Below are 20,840 nucleotides of genomic sequence, written 5' to 3'. Positions count from 1 at the left end.
TGGGTAAATATACTTTTGTTTTTCTCACACAGTATCTTTTATGCAAATTTTCAAGTTACTGCAAGCCACTTTATTAGATATTATTGTTTACCTGGTTATCTCAATATCTAATCAGCCAATTACATGGCTGCAACTTAAACCATTTAGGGATGTAGACATTGTCAAGATGACCTGCTGAAACGTAGCATCAGTATGGAAAAGTATTGGGAAAGATAGACTTTAACATGGAATGTTTTTTGATGCCAGATGGGCTGTTCTGAGTATTACAAATCGGTTGGGACCTGTACACACAACTATCCATGGGGTTTACAAATAATGGTCCAAAATGGGAAAATATCCAGGGAGCAGCAGTTCCTTGGGTAGAAATCTTGTTGAGATATCAGAGAACCTTCAACATCCATGACCATGTCTGCAGTTCACCAGTTATCTTTCCCTTGCCCCTTTTTTTGGTAGGCACTAACCAACGATCACTAGGAACACATCACAAGACCTGGAGAGGTTTTTGAGACATCCTAATCTTGTCAAGTTGCTCAGATCCTTACGTTTGCTCATTTTTTTGTTTTTCACACATTACCTTATAAAATTACTATTTGCTGCCTGATTTACCCTACCCTACGACAGATGTGTATGTATGGAGATAATCAACGTTATGCACTTTACTTATCAATGGTTTTAATATTCTGGATTTTCTGTGTTCAGTGCTATGGTAAATATTTGTTAAAATGAATGGTGGACAGGTCTCCTTAAGAAAACTGTAACATCACAGAGATTAATAAAAGACTAAAAGGAGTTGGGTTGGTTGGAAGGCTTGATATAAAAAGCATCAATCAAAAATGCACTAACAATAAATAAATAAAAAGTGTCCCAATTGTTATTGTTACACATGCTATAACCAGCATGCAGCGATTTCCAATCTGCACAGGAGGACCAAACTATAACCATCAAGTTTCTTTACTGCTGGTCATGGTACAGACAAGCTCCCACTTATACCACAGCCATTCCATACACACTTGAGAGTATAAAAAACTTTATAAAGTTGTAGATGTACTTTAAACAGGCTAAAAAAATACAGCAACACTGGGGATACCAAAGCTTTTAATGAAATACTGTGCACAATAAAACTCTGTTTCACAGATTCTGTAAGGACAGTTACATAATCCACTTTTGTAATCAAAAAGTAAAACATAAAATGTGGAAATAATAGAATGGATATTAAAGAACATTTTTTTGAGATAAAACAGTGTCAAGACTTTCAATAATATATTTCCTTATCTTTATGCAAATTGATCTTTTCTTTGTATGAAAATATGGAGGTACAGTGTGTGTATCTTTTCCAGATTCTATTCACTAGTACAATAAATATAATTGTAGTTTGTTATGAAAACCGCACTCTTCACAATTACTTTTAAAATTTGAATATCAAATTGAATTGAGGTGCAAACCTATTGTTGCAGTTTTAATCATCTAAAAGTACGTTTTAGTACCACCAATTACATGAAATGAAGATATGATGCAAATAATTCAAATAAAGTCAGGGGTACACAGCAGACAAACATGTACTTAAAGGTAACAGAAGCAACAGCAAAGAGAGAACTTCTCATTTATGTTTTAAGTCCTGTGCCAGCCCACCTTGGATTCCCCTTTTCTCTCACTGCATTCTCTAAAATAACCCTGCCACAGCCGTAGTATAGACCTGGAGCATTGTCACAGACCTTATCTATGGAAAGCATTAATAGCTTTATTACAGAAATAAGCAGAAGTGGATGTCACCCATAATAGCAAGAGCAAAAAGTCCTTCATGGAAGGATCATTGGGTCATTTTTACAAAATCCAGGCTTTAAATGATTGATAAACACCTTTTACATTTAGATCTATTTAAAAATACAGGTCATAAAATGTAACATCCCATTATATGCTTACTAGTCTGACCATGTATGCTTATCAATGACTAAGAAAACACTCCTCCCATAATAAAAAGGTTGGGTACAAAAATGAAATAAATTGCAAGAGTTGTGTGTTTTAAAATTAGTAACCAGTTTCAGGTTGCAAACAGAAAATGTGAACTGAACAAAGACCTTATGAATACAAAAGCAAAAGATAGGACAAACGAGGCTCAAAGATCAGATTACATGTATCCTGTTTATTTTTAGTTTATAGCTTGATTGGAGCATTGCAGCAAGTTGTGTGAAAAAGGTGGGAAGAACAAATACATTCTACTGAATATACACAGTATCAGTTTTGGTTATGACAAGGACACTTCTCATAGAAAATTCTAAGTTAATAATACTAAGGGCCAGATTTAATAAAGCTCTCCAAGACCAGAGAAGATAGACTATCATGGAAGATCCTGAGTGATCCAGCAAACCAGGTATTGATTGAAAACATTTGCCAATTAATATCAACTGATTTTAAGAACATCTATACCAGGTTTACTGGATCATCCAGGATCTCCTATGAAAGTCAATCTTTCCAGCCTTGGGGAGTTTTAATAAACCCCGTCCAATGTATTTAGACTGTCAAATTTGGCATGACATGTGAAAACACATCTAATAAAAATAGCAGTAGAGAAAGCATGAAAGCATGTATTATTAACACAGGTAAAAAATTCACACAGCAGGGTTTCCCAACCAGCGATTCAGGAGGCACATGTGGGTCTTGGCTAGCTGACGTTGTTCAAGGCATCGTAACAGCAGATACTTATTACATATGTATGTGGCCAAGGTGACCAAAGCTGGGTACCTCTGATTTATTATTATAACTTCCCTTTAACACACTTTACATGATTACTATTAAACAAACTGAACAATCATAATTTTTTTTTAATCAAGATATGTAATAATTTCTACAATAGTGCAAACATTAAAATGCAATGAAACATTTAAAGCATGGTTATCATTATCCATAGACCATTTTGTCTCTAGGCCATAGACCATTTTGAGGTGCTCACTGGACAACAGTCTACTCCATCCTGTTGACCTTAAACATTAAAGAGACACTCTCACCTTGCATACTACATTTGTTCAAGGTGTCAGTTTAATTTAAAAGAATGAGCAACTATTGCTGGCAAGAATATCCATATCTTCCATTTATTATGGAGGCACTTCCTGGCATCAGCTAATTAATTCATACAGAAATTGCATAAACAGTGGACCTGATTTATTTGTGCATCTTAATGAGATGGCTTAAACCGTAATAAATTATGTACCACTATTTAATTCCCTTAAAAACACACCAATTATAAAAAAAGACAATAGGGATACAATCAGGTGCAGCATGTGATGAAGCCAGGCTCTTTAAACACATCTAAAACATTTTTCTCCGAAGAAGTACATTCAGAAAAACAAAAAGACTAGGAATGTTCTAAGACACAATGTGAAGGAATATGTTTCCCTAAAATGAGAGATCTGCAAGTACATGCATATAGTATAGTGTAGACCCATGTAGCAAACATCTGAGACTACCCACACTTTGTTGTGTAAATATGATTATAAACATTTTATCTCTGATTTTGTATATACATGTCCAAAAATCATGATCAGTTTCACCTAGAAGACCACTACACAAAACAAGTAAACATAAAACACACTTATGCCACTGGTAATACATGTAATGTGTGCAACAAAACTAGTTTTCTATGTAGGCTGCCTATTATGTGGATGAAGCCTGCTATCCATCTACATTTGTAGGCTTAAGTTTGTCTTCTGTGAAGTTTGTTGCACACATATTCCTACTGTTAGCATTTTAGGGCTCCAAAGGTTGTGTAAAAGGTTTACACTATAAAATGGTAATTTTGTTTTCTTACTCTTTGGTATACTCTAAAGTTTGCTTAGGGGGTCGAATTATAGAAAAGTGTAGAATTATAGAATAGAATCTGTCATTCCCTGAAACATATTCTCTGGAGGAGAATGTTGTTTCAATGGCAGTAATGGCCACCATGAAATGTTTCAGTGAATGTCAGCTTTAGAAATAGACCCCTAATTGGAATATTATAAGTGGATGTGACTTGTTACCAGATATGGCTGCTAAATGAATCCATGTAATCCATGAATCCATGTAATTTAAAGACAAGTGCACCAAAAAATGTATGTGTGTTCACTCTGAAAATCTGATCAAGTGCAGATGTTTTAATAAGATTTGATGAATAATATGAGCACATACAAACTAACTTTTCTTTTTGTGTCTGTGTGCCATTGTGGTCTGAGTTTTTAAAAAAGCACAAGAATAGCACGCCAGTACAAATGGCTTTTCCCAGAGGGTCCGGCATATTTGGTTATATTCTATATTTAGAAATAACTTTGGCACTATTTAATTCATGTAAAAAAAAAAGAAGAATACTCTACGAGTATTGTACACTTGACCTTTAAAATTGGATTGCCAGTAGTACCAATCCATTACATAATGACTGATTATGAAAAAAATATGTCCTGGTCTGCTTTGCATAGGTTCCTTTCTAGGTTCACTTCAATGCTTTAGTTAGCTAGTGTGCTAAAAAAAAAAAAGTCACACTGCTGTAACAGTGAAATTACATGAATATGTTTCATTATGCTCATTTATTTCTAAATGAACCACACTAATGCCTTTTTCTAAAGAATTATATTAATATCATCTGTTTGCTGTAAGGCATGTTACAATTTAAAATGCCTTTGCTTTATACAAAAATTCTTTTAAAAATAAATATCATAGGAAATTTACCTCTGCAAAGTAATAAAAATCTGCATAGTAATAAAATAACCCAACTTTTCCTGTGCATTGTAAATTTGCCATTTAGTTATTACCTAGATGCAGGTTTTTAAAATCTAATATCCACATTTACAAGTATGTAGGAAAATTCAATATTCCCTGTGTCAACATAACTGTAATTATCTGAATCATTTTTAATATCAAATATATTTGGCAAATTTCAGCAATATTCTAGATGACTGCATGGCATGTTTTTGGGATCAAGCAGATTTAGCAATATGCAAGGGAATGGCACAAACTAACACTGCTTAGAATTATAAAAGACTGAAAATTATTTCTCATCTCCTAAAAATGAAATTCTTTTTAAACCTTGTAAAACTAAATATACAATGATAGATAGATAGATAGATAAGATAGATAGATAGATAGATAGATAATAGATAGATAAGATAGATAGATAGATAGATAGATAGATAGATAGATAGATAAGATAGATAAGATAGATAGATAGATAGATAGATAGATAGATAGATAGATAAGATAGATAAGATAGATAGATAGATAGATAGATAGATAGATAGATAGATAGATAGATAGATAGATAGATAGATAGAAATTTAAAGCTGATCTTTGGGCAAAAAATAAAAATTGAACAGAAATTGATATATCTTTTACCTCTGTGGTTTGATATTATCTAATACTGGCTTTCAAAGTGTCTATTGTGGAGAAGGGACATATTTGTTACCCTTTTCGGTGAGCCATTCTCCAGCCTCACAGCATGGATTCCAAGTACTTTGTTGCCAACATCATCACATCCATGAGTAGAATGCCTTTGGTGAAGTTTCCTGTGAGGCTTCTGGGGATGGGACAGAAGTGTTGCTTACTCCATTGCCACCACCAATAGACCCACCAAATAACACCAACTGCCCTTATTTTCCTCCCATTGCATTGGGAGCAACAATATTGTAAAGCAACAATAACGGTAACAGTCATTACTCTTTCTCAAAGCCTGTCTAGATGAAGGTAGAGGGTCCCAAATAATTATATACCTGCCAAGATTTTTTTAACAGACACTTTTTTACATCATGCCAGCAGTTGTGTAAGCTTAGGGAGGGAAAAAAAAGGTTGGAAGGTTTGTAGGTGGTATCCCAGAGATCAGCTTTAAAATAAACTATGTAATTACTTTTGCTATCCCATCTAACAATATTGTGGCACAGATAATATTGTAAACCCTGTATTGCTTCTTCTCCATTTCATTGCATTCTAGCAATCCCTAGGTAGCAGCTGTGAAAACTCAGACTGCTGAAGGTAATCTTACCACTTACATAGTTGGTCTGGATACAATGATATCATCCCTCCTTTTCCAAAAGACTAACATTCTTGCTAATCCCTCCTGACCTAGGGAGAGGAGGGATTAACCTCCCCAGCGGTAACTCCGAGTGTGACTCGGGGTAAAAAAAAAAAACTAAAAAAAAAAAAAAAAAGCTAAAAGTGGTAAGTCACACTCGGGGTAGTTAAAGTAAAAAACAAATTCTTACCTGGTACCTTCGGCGTCCTCCAGGCTCCTGCCACCCTCTGACTGCGTCCTCTTCCTCGATCTGTCTCCCAGCGAGTGCTTTGACCTTCCCCCGGGAGTTACCAGTGACGTCAGTGTGTACAGCCGCCGCTAGGGGCGCGGTGGGAATTTAAAGTTATTTTGTATAGCATTCAATACAAAATACCTGTATTGAATGCAATACACTGGATTTCTATGTCTAAAAGCTGGACATTGTCCTTCATGAAAATTTATTTTACAGTATATTATCATAGTAACAGTATAATAAAGTTTGAAACACAAAATCACAAAAATTTTATTATTAAATGTATTAACTTTTTTTTTTTTTTTTTTTTTATTTATTATGTTGACTTGATTTTGTGTTTCAAACTTTATTATAGTCATACTATTATAGTATACTGTAAAATAAATTTTCATGAAAAACAATGTACCGCTTTTAGACATAAATCTGGACAGAAATGAACCTCCCAGGAGGTTAAGGAAGCTAGTTTTGCAGCTACTATACAGGGTTTGCTAGAGCGCTATGATATGGGGAATTAAGCAATTAAGAACTTAAAACAGCCTCTGTGCAGATACATCAGAATGGCATGAGTCACTTTAAATCCTAATAAATAAAAAGATGGTATTCACACTCTATGGCATTATACACTCTATTTTTTCAAAAAAAATCCTGTTATATGTAATATAGTATATAAACAGGAATACCATTACATCATGGCAACCATTTTGATATTAACATATCAAAGAACATTTATCTTCAGCAAAATATGAAGCTGGAAAAACTTCAGAAATTCACAGCATGAGCATGCTTCTTGCATAGTGGTTTATCTTTCTTTGCAAAAAAGGCTTGTCCCTCCAAACTTTCACAGCATACCTACAAGAAAAAAAAAAAATCCTAATGAAAAAGTCTAGAATTTTAAAAACGGAAAACAGTAAATTTTTCACTGGTGTATAACTCCGTACATTCTTTTTAATAGCTAAACAAATAAATCTTTAAATAAGCAATGAAATGAAAAATGCAATTCTTAGATTACAGCATTTTGTATTGATAAAAATAACCTATTAGCAGCAGTACTGTGAAGGGAAATGTGTAAAATCATGTAATACTTTTGATATTCTAATTTCACTGTATAAAAAAAAAAATAAAATAAAAAAAAACATTGAAACAACTAACTTGCATACTTTTGGTCCATTTTTTTTTATGTATATAAGGACATACAATGTAATCACATTTATTATGAACTAAATATTCCACACTCACCGCACACACAAAGCAGGTGTTGTGCCAGGTGTGTCCCAATGCCTCCAGGAACCGGTCTCCAGCTTCAATAGGGAACTCACATCCATGACACATCGTACCAAATAAGGAATAATAATCTAAACAGGATAGAAGTCAAATATTATATGAATATTAGTACTGAACAGATATTATAAGATTTAAAGCTCTGTTTTAGGTAGGAAAGTCAGCTGTTAAACAAAAAACAGTCAGTAAAGGGAAGTGGTGTGGTAATGTTGAACCTTGTTGTTCTAGGATTAGCTTTCAAGGTTACTTTAGTTTGGGTTCCACATATATTTGTAGTTATTAGATCTTTATCTGAAGAGTGTATAACCATGATGAGATACAGACATGTGTTTTATAGCTAGAATATCATTGTAGAATATCATTGTGCTTATAACTTATAATCCCATATGTATATGGAAAACATGCACTGCTCTTTCTCAGTGGTCGAGCTGAAAACACAAATACATTTATACCAGGACCTAAGAGACTCGGGGGAAACATACTATTCCCTATAACAGTAAATCATCAAGGGTTATTTCAGAACTATACCAGAAGCAGAACAAAGTCAAATGTTAAATTAGCATCGGTTACAAAGCCCAGTACATGTAACACTTTTTTTTTGCAATGTGAAAAAAGGGGAATATAATTCATCTTTTATTGTGGATTACAAAAAAAAAGCAACATAAAAAGCATATAAATACATGATATGCATACATAAATGCATTTGGGGTAATTACACCTGCTGAAGATATTCTTTATTAAATATTCTTTCTTATATTTTTCTATTATTAATATTTTCTAGTATTATTATGCTAGTTGCCAAGAATATTTACTGTAAACCAAAAGTTAAAGCAATTCAAACTTATATGGAATTCATGTGGATACTTTACATGGAGTATACAAGAGATGCAGAAATACAGACATATAAAATGTCTATTCTGTAAAACCCTGACCCTACTGCCCCGATCTTTCCATTCTCCCTAAAGGTCATTGAGGCTATCTATTTAATAATTGTGAGGGGGCTTAAGAAGTGGAAGGGACAGGGTAAAGTGACATTTTACAGAAATGTTTATATTTGCAACTACATTCAGTTAGATTTGCAACTACATTTAATTACCTATATCTCTGGATTGTTTTATTGTTTGGACCCATTTTATTTAAAGCGAGATCTCTGATAAAACAATTTTTATAGCACGCTTGGTCTTAATTGCCTAAGCTTTCAGCAGGCTCATTTTAAACATGTTCCTGTGGTCAAATATGAACATGTAATAAGTATTCAAATTAATCATTGTGAATAAATGAAATGACTGATAAACAATGCAAGAAATGCAGCGATTCTAATTAAGGTCCAAGAGCGCTTTCCCTAACTCACTTATAGCAGAACAAAAAGGTCTACTTTTGAATACATGATCAGGCTGGACGATATTGCAGAAAAGGACAGGTCAGGTCCCTTCTGTAACAATCTGTTTACCGTCTGATCACTCCTGGTTTCTGGCAAAAAGCTGACACTGTACATGCCCAATCTTTGGTTGACAGGATGCCTGGCGTTCCTAGTTTCCACAGTGTATAATATTAAACTCCAATGCACCTTGCAGTTGCAAGTAGGGACCTGGGGTTTTGGCCATGCTTTTGAGAACACTGAATACAAAATAGGTTGCACATTTCTCCCAAGGTCAAAAGCTGCACAATGTGATAGGTCAACTGTTTTTCTTTAACATTAAAATAATAGAAATAAACAAAAAAAAAAAAAATCAGCAGAACATAAGAAAAAAAGGTGAAGTTGTCAGTAAAAGGGAATGAGGTTTTTACTGGTTTACATCTAGTGTATGGGGTTTAGGGGATTAATCTCTCATACGAATGATGATGCTAAGGAATCTTAGGCATTGGCTCACTTTCTTCCCCAACCTACTGTGTAGATAGCGGTAGAGATTGTGAGGGACTCAGGGTGTCATCTTTACAACCAATGTGTTCACTGTAGTTCCTTCTATAGAGATGTGTGTAGTAATGTTGGGCTCACATAAATTTCATAACCCGGTTCTGTCGTTATTGGTAAATTGAATAACAAACTGACACATAATGGATTAAAATGTTTTGAGTGTTACAAGGGTTTGGTTTTGCCCTACTGGACACACTTACCTCTCTCACAGTAAGGATCTCCGTCTTCCAAATGGAAAACACTGTTTCGAATAGGAGTGTGACAGGCCACACAAACAAAGCAGGAGACGTGCCAAGATTGTTTCAAAGCATTGATAACTTCCTATTAAAGTCAAGTAAAAAAATAAGTGTTAATCAATAAATGATTATGATATAAATGGTGGACGTTTACTGTATTTTGCACTTTATATATTATAGACAAAAGTCTCGGCTTTCATTGCTGAGTCTCAAGAACCAGTTATATGAGAATCTAATTAATAATTGAAGTATCCACAGCCCAGCTGACTCCTCATTTTTAAAAAAAGTGTTTATTTCTGGTAATTGTGCAGATTAATTTTCTGAATCAATAAAGATGTGGTTGTGAAGGTGCTGGCATGTAGAATTGTAACCCTTCAATCCTAGGCATAGAGACATTGAGAGCTCAGTGGCCACCATTCTACTTTCCTATAATGGCTATTCAATAACTTGCTAAAATTGGCAAAGATTTTTACATTTATTCTAAACTTTGTACAATGTTAGTCTACATTGTTAAACAGCTACTAAAGTTACATTTATTTTAAGGTAATGCTTTGGGTTTGCAATATTTCAATATTTGTTCTCAATATTTCAGTAGATGAAAATGCCTACTCCCTCTCCTTTAAAATAGACAGAGTATGTCTGGATCTTCTATCAGAAATAGCAGTCAACACCTGCAAAGAAAGTGCCAGCCCCCCTAAAAGTAAGCTCAGCATAGTAAAACAAATAACTGTGTTTACGTGTGGTTATAGCTTTTGTTTTTTAATACAAAAAACTTTTAAGGTAAAAGGAAAATACAGAAGAAGTACTACAACTTCTGCTATTTCTTGTTGTCAAAATTGGCGCATATATATATTTGGTTTAGTGTGGGTTTTATCAGTTTTGCAATTGACACCTAATGCCTAAGGAGTTGACTTACGAAAGGAATTTAATTTTTGTTCACTTTGCAAAGAATACCAAATCACATAAAATAAAAAAGGATTTTTGATTCACATGATTGGGTGTTTAAAGTCAGCAGAACTTCAAAGTATTCACATAGCTAAGTGAAATATCTCTTTAGTAAGCCTATTGTCTATATTTTGTAGTTCTGTATTTTCCACTTAAACTAATTTAGAAACTGGTAAAAACAACTTATCACTCTTAACAATACAACAGACTTTTTACTATTGTTATAGCTCTAACTGGGAGCCAAAATACAGAAGTTGTATTTGAAGTGCTTCTCTTTCTGTATTGTGCCAAAAGTTTTAAATTCACATGCCAAATCTTTAAACATTTAGGGCACAGTTAGTGTCATAACTCCAGCGGGTACCAAAAAGCAGGCAAAATTCTTACAGCACCATTGGTAAATATTGGAATCATATAGAAGATGAAACGTGAGTGATGGCACACTTGCTTTCAAGAAAAAGAAAATTCTTTATGCTTCCTTTTTGAGAAAACAGTCAGCAACACGTAGACTGGGATGGGAATTGTAAGAGTTAGAATTTCAGCTTGGGGCATCTGACCAACACCTGACAATACCAACCCTGGCATACCATAGTATAAATGCATTAAAAAAAAAAAAGAATAGTAGTGCACTGGATGGTAATCAATGCAATGTAAAAATATTTACAAAAATAATAAATGGAGTTTCAAAGTCTGGATTCAGGGAGAAGCACAAAATAAAAAGTATTTTCAATAGGTCCGGGTATTTTGATCCTTCATCACACCTGCACCTGAAAATGACTTATTTAAGGTTTATTTATATATAGCAGTTGCTTTTTGCCATGTTCAAGGTTGAATGGCTTTTCAGTGTAGCCTGGCTAACCCTCAGTTCAGCTATAAGGGCTATTATGATGCCTATAAACTAATGCATGTTGAAAAATAAAAAACTGTAAATTTTTAATGTGCTATATAACTTTACCAATTTGCAGCGCGTTTGCTGCAATCTTAACCTGCAACTAAAAAAACATAGATCTCATTGGGTTACTGGTCAAATAGTTAGGAAATGTGTTGAGACTGGTAGAAAGAAAAATGAAGTGTTACAAGTTTCCTGCACTATTACAGATGACTATTCCAGCTGGGCTGGATATTCTGTCGTATAAACATTAGTAGCAGACAGTTGATAAACGTCACAACTGAACTGGCCAAAATCTTTGCAGATTTCATCTGACTTATCTATAAAACACACAATCCATGTAAAAGAGTTCAGGGCCTATTTATTGTATGATTTACAGATTCTCCCTGATCATTTCCAGCTATACCAGCAAAAGACACATTGAACTGTCATATATCTACTGTATAAAAGCAAGCACCAGGGAGCAGTGCTAATGGATTCACATCATGTAATGTACAATAAATGTACAATATACCTTATGCTATTGTCCCAAATTACATGGACGTTCTGTCTGAAAAGGTTCTGCAGCAAGCTCAGGAGACATAGCTACCTAATTAAATCCCTATTATTTAAGCAGTCGATTTACAGATAAGGCACTTTGGCTTACACAGATCCTCTAAATCATTACACAAGCACCAGATACTTGTGGATCAAATGTCTCCACAGAGAAAGCAGATAGCCTTAAATGTCTATGTTGTCTGTTTCAGTTGCTATAGTTAACAATGGCTTTGAAAACATGTCTAAATACTAGGTATAGTTTTATATAGTTCATAAAATGTTAGACTTAGAATCTAAGGACTGTAGGCTCACATTAAAGACTATTTAGGGCAATTTTTTACATGAAAAAAATCTAATTCCATCATTATTTTGGACTCCTGCAAATCTTCATACAAAAGAACTGTATGCACATACAAGGCAGGAGAAGTTGGATGCCCTTATTGGTTAAGTCCTACTTTTTTTCACTACCCAGACACAAACTCTGTAAGTTTCTGCATCCTCTACCACTTTCTAAGATTTTTGCTACCTACAGGTTAAACTAATTTCTTAATTGGGATAAATGCTGGAGGAAGAAACCACAGAGAGTGGTGGGGGATTCAGGCACAATCCCAAAAGAGTTGAATGGTAAAGACTTTGTGGGAGAATTAGGTGCTAGAAGACAGAGGGGTTTGAACTAGCTACTCCTTAGAGGAGTAAGTATTCATAATCTGCTATAAGGAGCTCTATGTGACTTCTGCAGGGTAGGTAAATTTTTCAGTCCCTTTTTATCCAGATTAACATTCAAACGACAAACATTCTTAAATTGCAAAAAGCCAAGATAAGATACATTTCCTAGACCTCAATCTCATCACTTTGCTGATAGAACCCAAGGTGTTGTCCATGGCACTGCCAACAATGGTAGCACACAAGGACAGCCTGTGGGAGCATGGTCTAATTTTTCAAAGCTTTTCCAGCTGGTTTATTAATTTGTGTGTGGTGGTTATAAATAGTTTTAATTTACTTCGTCCACACAGCCTACCTCCTAGCATGTGATAATCAAAGTAGGAACAAAGATCCAACCATGGACCCCCAATGTCTGGCTTCAGTTAGGAATGTGCCCCACTGAGAATGATGGGAAAGGATACATCTGTTTCTTCCACACTCTGCAATGAACTTGTAACAAGAACATTCCCTTTTAAAAACCCACATGGTAAAGTCTTTTCCTGTAGCAGTGTTCAAAGAATGACTGCAACTTTAATTTAGCCTCAAAGCACTTTTGATGTTCAATGGTGCTTTAAATTTTGAAGATTTCAGAAAGCAATCTAACAGCAGTCACTGGAGCAGCAATGGAAGTCATAGAAGAGATATATAAAACAAGATCGGCTGGTAATAAGTTATTCAGGCATAAGATGTATAAATCAAATGAAGAAACAAATCAAATGAAGTGGTAAAGCATCTCAGGTTTAAACAACAACCTAAAAAATTGTAGTCTAAGTTATAATTATGAAATTAGGTCCGACTTCATTTTTGATGACAATTTAATGGTAGCAAGTTTCTCTTTGCAGTTTAAAATAAAAAATAAATAAAACTTACACCAAGAATCTTTCTTTGACAGCGAGCACATTCTGGTGCAAAGAACTTCTCATAACAAATTTCACAATAAAGGGCACCTTTCTCCTGAACAAAGCCCATCTCCGCCATATTTTTCTTGCAGTGAGCACAATTGAATTCTTCCGGATGCCACGATTTGGCTAAAGCCAATAAAAATGGTCCCCTGAAAGAAAATAGGTAGTACATAAGATTGTGCTCACTGAGCCTAGCAGGGAAATGGAGAAAACTTAAGCAGACGGTAACGAGGAGTAAAAATTGGCGGCGAGTCATAAAAAACACACTTAGAAAAAGGATTTTCTAATATTTCAGAGGCACTGCATCTGCAAAATCATTTTTACAAACAATATTGTTTAAAAGGAACATAATCTTCCATCATCTTGTAAATAATGACAGAAATAGTTGCACTGTGCATTAAACAGCTGCACTCATCAAGAAGTTACATAAATGGATTTATGAAGGAAATATAACATACCTCAAGAGAAACCTTTTCCTTTGTCATCTATTATACTAATTGAGAACAGAATCTTAAAGATATATTTTATGTTAAAGCTGACCTTTCAGTAAGTTCTGCAAGAATACATTACAGTACAACATATAGTAACAGTGTTATTATTCAGAAAAGTTCTCTAACTTTTATTACTAAAAAGCAGTCCTTGAGCTTTCTGACATTGCCTAGGCTGTTATGTTATCCATCCTGCAGCCAGGAATGTCATCCATCTGCTGCAGGCGGAAGGAAACATTTGGTAAGTCTTTTCTTTTGCAGTTTAACAGTGTTGCTTGTTAGCAAGAAAGAAGTTGCAGAATGGTTGGTGGTGTCTTCTCAGAACCAGTATCCCAGTCCACAAAGTAGCTGCTGACCCTGGACAGTGCCTGAACAAAAGATAACTCTGTAATTCTGTAATTCAATGTATGTGGTAATAGTCAGAATGATCTCTGACTGAGCAGATAAAGTACCAGTAAGTGATAAACTTGCACATTAATTAGCACATAGGTACTGAAAATGACAAATATATATGGATCTTTACCCACTTTAAATGCATGCATTATAAAGAATGTGTAGGTTTACCATATCTAACACCTAGAAATCAAATGATTACCCATTGCCTTCATTTGATTTTCACTTTAGTAGAAATGAACCATCTTTGTTCAGGCGTCATCCAGAGACAGATTCTGCTTTCTATGCTTACTCATATATGAAAAATCTGTGCAGTTATCAGCTATGTTAACAAATGCCTGACATAGACCAGACCCATTATCCTAAATAAATGCATTACCTTGAATGCCGCGTAGAGCAGCATCATCTGGTTATAGTTCAAGTCACCTAACTAGCGGTAAAAGACAGCATTTGAGTGATAGAAGATACAGTTTTTCTGAAAATGAAATGACTGCATAGGGAGCAATGTCAAAAACGCATTCCTATAAACAGCCGATATTCTTGTGACTTCTACAAAGACTGAGGGTCACCTCACATAAGCTGGTTATTCTGACTGGTCATGGGCACCCCATACCATTCCTTCCAGGCAATTTGTGTTGCTTTCAACATGTATAAAAGCAACAGATTTGTACATTTTTTTTTTTGGGATTAACACATTTTTTAAAACATACATTTGCATTTAGCATTACCAGGCCATTTTTTGTTTTTCAGCAAATGTAAACATTAATTCAAGACAGAAAGCCTATTACAGTGCAACATTAAAAAAAGGCCTTGCTGGGATTTTACTGTATATTGTAAATCTCAATAATAACTGCACTTCAGCTGAAAATCCCTTGAGGCAAAGTGAGTAATGCAAACGCTGACCTAACCTGATACCCTCCATGCTCTGTGCAAGCACCTTTATCCACTAGTATCCTCTCAGCTCTGTAGAAGTGCAACAATAGCAGCCCTTATGTACAACAAAATGTTCTCTTCTCCAAGTGTCAGCACAGGCTAATTTAACGGACTCATTAACAAAAGACTGACACTAAAGAAGACAAGCGTCCCTGTTCCAGACAGGATTGAGTTTCTATCTCTATTAAAAAGACAGACATTTGCTACCTACAAAATGGAACCTTGAGAGCGTGGAAATGCTATGGGAGGTTTACCTGATGTAATATGGGATACAAGAGAGAAAGAAAAAAAACCTTCAGCAACAAAATCCTTGCACAATGATGGCTCTTTAAAGATTACAATTCTGACATTCTCTGGTCAGCATACAAAGTTCAACTGCAGGTGACTAAGGGATTATGTGTAATGCAGAATAATCAGTATCATGCTTTATGTCACCCACCCTTACATATTGTGGAGCAAGATGCAATTGATGATATTTGAACATAAACACACAGTCACCTGAACATCTATGAGTTCACCTAAATGCAACTTAGTGGATTTAGAAGGTGGACTGCAGAGTATGTATAGATATCCCTGCCCCATTTTACAGTTCTCTTTCTCTTAGCTACATTTATCACAAAACTAGGGTACCTAGAAAAAGTGTAACTGTGACTTTAAAACACAAGATGAAATAAAGACTTCAAATGTTTAAGATAGTGGTGAAGATAGACCATCATGGGAGAACCTGGGAAATCCACCAAACTTGAACTGCATTTCTTAATAATTTTGCTATTAGTTGGAAGATGTTTCAATCCATTTCAGGTTCGCTAGAGTGTTAACATTTGGGGCCAATCCTACCAGGATTGCAAGTTCATTAGTGTTTGCCATCTTGACTAGGGCACCTAGTTAGGTAGTTAGGTTTTTTTTTTTTTGTTAGGTTTATCCTCAGATATAAGCACGAACTTTTTTAGAATTTAAAAAAATGTTATAGTGACCAATAACATCTAACCAAATCTTGCAGGTGCAGGAAATATGCCAGCGTATATCATATATAACTGGTCAGACATTTAATATAGGTAAATAAACATACAAAAATGTAAAGAAATGGCTTTTTTTCACGTCTGCAGCCTAATTTGTGTGACCACTGTCCTTGAATATAAACTTTTTTAAAGCCGATTTTACTACCACCTTTGTCAAAGAATGATTACAAACATTTTTGATGATTTCTAAACAGTCCTATGGTATAGGTAACCTAAGCCACTGGACAGATTATGAGATGCACGGTGACTGTATAAAGTTATCCCTTGTCAGTAAGATGGTCCTGTAAAGAAAGCTGGATATACTGTATAACAACTAGGAATAGTTTGACTGGCATTAGTTCACTACAGAAAACCTTAGCGGACTTTGTCGAACATTTAAACTCTCTTTTATTTAAACAATTCTGTTTTTCAATGCACCACTCATGGGTTTAATTTTGTGAACACAAATCCTTGTACTAGATGCTAGCCTTACTACAAGCTATAGAGAACCTGTAAAATATTCAACAAATTTAAAGGGAAAAAAAATCAATAATTAACAGTGCTAACAAAAGCAAGGTATGTTATCTTAGGGATCATGTCTGGCTTTGTATTCTGTTAAGTAAGGCATCCATGTCCTGAATGTATTTTGACTTTTAAACAGGTGTTGTAGTCTGTCACTTGATACAAGTGCCCGCTTTCTTCAAGGTATTCCTGCCAACAAGGGCATGAACTTAAATTACATTAAAACCACCAGCTGCAGCCATTAAAATGTGATCAGAGGAAATGGACCAGCGTGTTTTATCTAATTCAAGTCGGAGAAAATTATTAAACTTCATTTGTAACGAAGATGATAACAAGATGCAGCACAAACAATAATGCTGATGATGCACTCAAAAATTAAGCAGCGGAATCTCACAGCTGTTACTTTTTAAGGTCCTGCAATTAATCACTAAAACATAAAACAAGAAGGCCATATGCACCAGGAGCAACTGGCATGGAGGCCATAGCTGTGATTAACCATGTAGGATCTCAATACGATCAAATTTAGATCTGGATATCATGATCATCTGTGGTTCGTGGACCTGCAATCAATCACTAAAACATAAAACTAGGAGGACTTATGCACCAGGAGCAACAGGCATGGTGGCAACAGCTGTGAAGAAACATGTTCATACAATGTTATCTATGGATATAGATCTGGTTATCATGATCATCTGTGGTTAGTGGAAAAAAACTACCATTCTGGTTTAGTTCATATCAGGGTGAATGGGGTATTCCTAATGCTCCATGTAATACTAAAAGATCTAACCTACAATGTAATATGTACATGTATTGGCCATGGCCTTTATTATTCCAGAACACTGTTCAAACTCAATTACAAGTTAGAGCATTACAATCTAGAGCATTATAATATCCATTTAAAGCAAAACACAAGTATACAATTTTTGCCTACCTAATGACTAGGTTGCAGTTGGCACACATGGGAGTGCGTGTCCCAGCAGGTATATGCTCTGCTCTCTGGAACAATGTGTCTTGATCATCCATAGGAGGTGGTGCAAAGGGTTTGTTATCTGATGCAGGCGTTCTTGTAAGAGGCTGATTTGTTATCTTTCCAGTTAAAGGTGCTGAAAAATATAATTAGACAGTTAAGTTGCTATATTACAATTATGGTAATTTATTTTATAGCTCCAACTGTAATTAGTCATGTTATAATTACACAGTATGAGAAATACAGAAAGCTGTCAAGGTAAATTATATACTTATATTGCATAAAGTGAACTTGGACTAATAGAAATATGGCCGCTTCCAGCATTATTGATAAGCTACTGGGTAGTTGTCTTGATTTTGTTTTTTGTACCTGGCATGTCAGGATTTTTCAGATTTCACTGGCTGCATGCTTGTTCTTGGCAAGATTCTCAGGTTATGGAGCAGAATGACAGCTTTAAAAAACTTGCGCCCTTAAAATGCCGACAGTCATAGCAATAAAATTTTTCCCAACAAGTACACTTCAAACTGGAGTTCCAGGCAAAAATGCATAAGGGTTATAACCTTTCTGAAATATGTTGTGCCGTTTGTTTTAAATGTGAATGAGTTACCAAGACAGGACTGAAAAGAAACCATCTAACAGGGTATTTACAAGACAAAGGTGAAGGTATTACCCAAGAGCACCAGGCTATAGCCATCACAAGATATTTCAGTTCCAGGGTCTGCTGCACCATAGGGATGGGAAGATGAAAACCAAAGTCCAGAAGGAACACATCCAAATGTTTATATGAAATATAGTTCTAGAATATGACTAGTAGACAAGTAGCCCCAGATACAACTTTAAATACACGTTAAAGTGTAATTAGACCCAAAAACATGACTGCAATGTATTTCAGCTTTCAAGTCCTTAATTGTAGTAGCTTGGTTAGTTCTCCTTTTACTGCTTTATGTCATGTTCAGGATGATGGATCATGGGGTACATGTCCATATGGTTTCCCCTTGTTAAAAAAGGTAGAGAAACACTGCCCTAAATACTTGGATCAGGGTGGTTCTGTAAAGCTGTACACTTACAAAAAGAAAAAATTCTAACTTGTATGAACAATCTTTCCCTGCCTAGTCCCCACCTGTCCTGAATAGAATTCAAACAATGCTTGTTTTCATAGCACACTGGTATGTACAATTTTTTATTGTCTTAAACAAGTGCTTGCGTTATGTGTCATCTTTTGGAAATGCTTGCCGAACTTAAGCATACAGATGAAAAAAAAACTGATGGTGCATAAAGTCCAGGAGTAAAGTTGCTGTTTTGTTAGATGAACAGAGACTGAAAAACCAATGGTCCAGGAAAATAAATTGCTAACACACCTTGCTTCAATGCAGCAAGACAAAATCTAATCAAGAAATAATGATCTCCAAATGAAAAACAAAATGCTAAACTCCAGGCAGATATAATATTTGTTCTAATTTTATGTTACAAAATTATACATCGTAACATCCGACTTGCTTATGTATCCAGTCTTGATATCAGGCAACTGTAATCATAAAAGTAGAAGAGGCAGATCAGCACTTAAATCTAAACCATCTAACACTGTGAACATTTTTCTTCAACAGGCTGCATTGCTTAAATGTAGTGCAATGCAAAAGGAGACCACAGACCTGACAATACACTATAGCAGCCTTTTCCGAACTTTTTATCATGGAGGAACCTTTAAAAAACCTTTCAGGTCTTAGGGAACCCCTCAAAATAATACAATTTTTCTCACAGTACATTAGCGTGGTAGTCACTGGGGGGAAAAAAAAAAGAAACATGCTACTGGCACATTAGTTTAGTGGGCTACCTAATGGCCAAAACGAATATTTACTCAAGTCAACAGGAAATGAAAACTCTTTAACTACTGTTAACTGTACAGAACTTTCCATTAGTTGGGAATAACAGGTGATATTGCAGTACCTCTGGGTGCTGGCACTTTATATCTGCAAATACTTTAATTACACTGTATGCAGGCTCCTTTAGTGTAAATTGGCTATTCATAACAGCAAGAAGGCTGCATATAAGTGCTGGAATCTTTATAAATACATTTCCAAGGTGTCAGTATTTTTTTCATGCAAAAAGACCATATTTCTGACACAACTGTAAATTTAACAGGTAAGATCTCAAGATAATATTTGAGGAAACTGCTTGATAAGATGTCCATTAGGCTATTTACACATATTAGATAATGTAACCAGAGATGAATGGTGGTGCTTGCCCCAGGCAAACATTTGTGTACAGTGGTACCCCAATGTCACCCATTGATCCACCATGACAGATTGATACACAACCAATCTGGAGCGACCAATGTGCTTTTCTTTGGGGTTAAGCACAGCGGGGGGCAGCTCGGTTGTCCTCCCCTACCCCCCTCTCTCTATAGAGCAAGGGTGCTATGTGTACAATGCTCATTCATTCATCTGTCACTAAAAAGGATCTATCATATCCAGTGACAGCAATATAAAAGGAAAAGGTAAAATTAGGTGATGGTTTATGGAATGAAAATCTTTCAGAATTGAACAGACTGCACTAGTGCATAGTTTTTTACAGTGCAGGTCAGATAAACTAGCAGCACCTTTTCCAAATAAAGATCATGTTTCTCTTTAACATTTAATATTTAACTTTCTATTATTTTCTACTCCACCCTCTGAAATTGGGTTTAATGCTGTAAGCACATTATATGAATGGCTGACATTTACATATCACCAGCATTTGTCTCACAATAGGCTTTGCTTGATGAAGTCAATGTTAGTATCAGTTGTGACAGGTTACATTCCTGTGGCTTGTTGTCACTGATAGAAAAAAAAAAGATCAGAATAAAGAAAGAATTAACAAATGAATGACAGACGTGTTTAGC

At 35.2% G+C, this 20,840-nt stretch overlaps 1 protein-coding gene across 10 annotated transcripts in view; it reads right to left on the bottom strand.

Moving 5' to 3' along the window:
• Positions 1-5,805: 5,805 nt before the first annotated feature.
• The window catches only part of PDLIM5 (PDZ and LIM domain 5), a 97,241-nt gene continuing 82,206 nt past the window's right edge, over positions 5,806-20,840 (bottom strand). For all 10 annotated transcript variants that reach the window (XM_072405574.1, XM_072405576.1, XM_072405578.1 and 7 more), the window contains 5 exons: positions 17,927-18,098; positions 13,630-13,810; positions 9,654-9,774; positions 7,497-7,612; positions 5,806-7,109 (listed from right to left, as the gene is read on the bottom strand). In XM_072405574.1, the coding sequence (XP_072261675.1) occupies positions 7,020-7,109; positions 7,497-7,612; positions 9,654-9,774; positions 13,630-13,810; positions 17,927-18,098 (680 nt within the window). In that variant the 3' untranslated portion in view covers positions 5,806-7,019. The remainder of the gene's footprint in view (positions 7,110-7,496; positions 7,613-9,653; positions 9,775-13,629; positions 13,811-17,926; positions 18,099-20,840) is intronic.

Source organism: Pyxicephalus adspersus, chromosome 3, assembly GCF_032062135.1.
Source record: "Pyxicephalus adspersus chromosome 3, UCB_Pads_2.0, whole genome shotgun sequence".
NCBI classification, from domain to species: Eukaryota; Metazoa; Chordata; class Amphibia; order Anura; family Pyxicephalidae; genus Pyxicephalus; species Pyxicephalus adspersus.
This window is presented reverse-complemented; position numbering and strand designations above follow the sequence as displayed.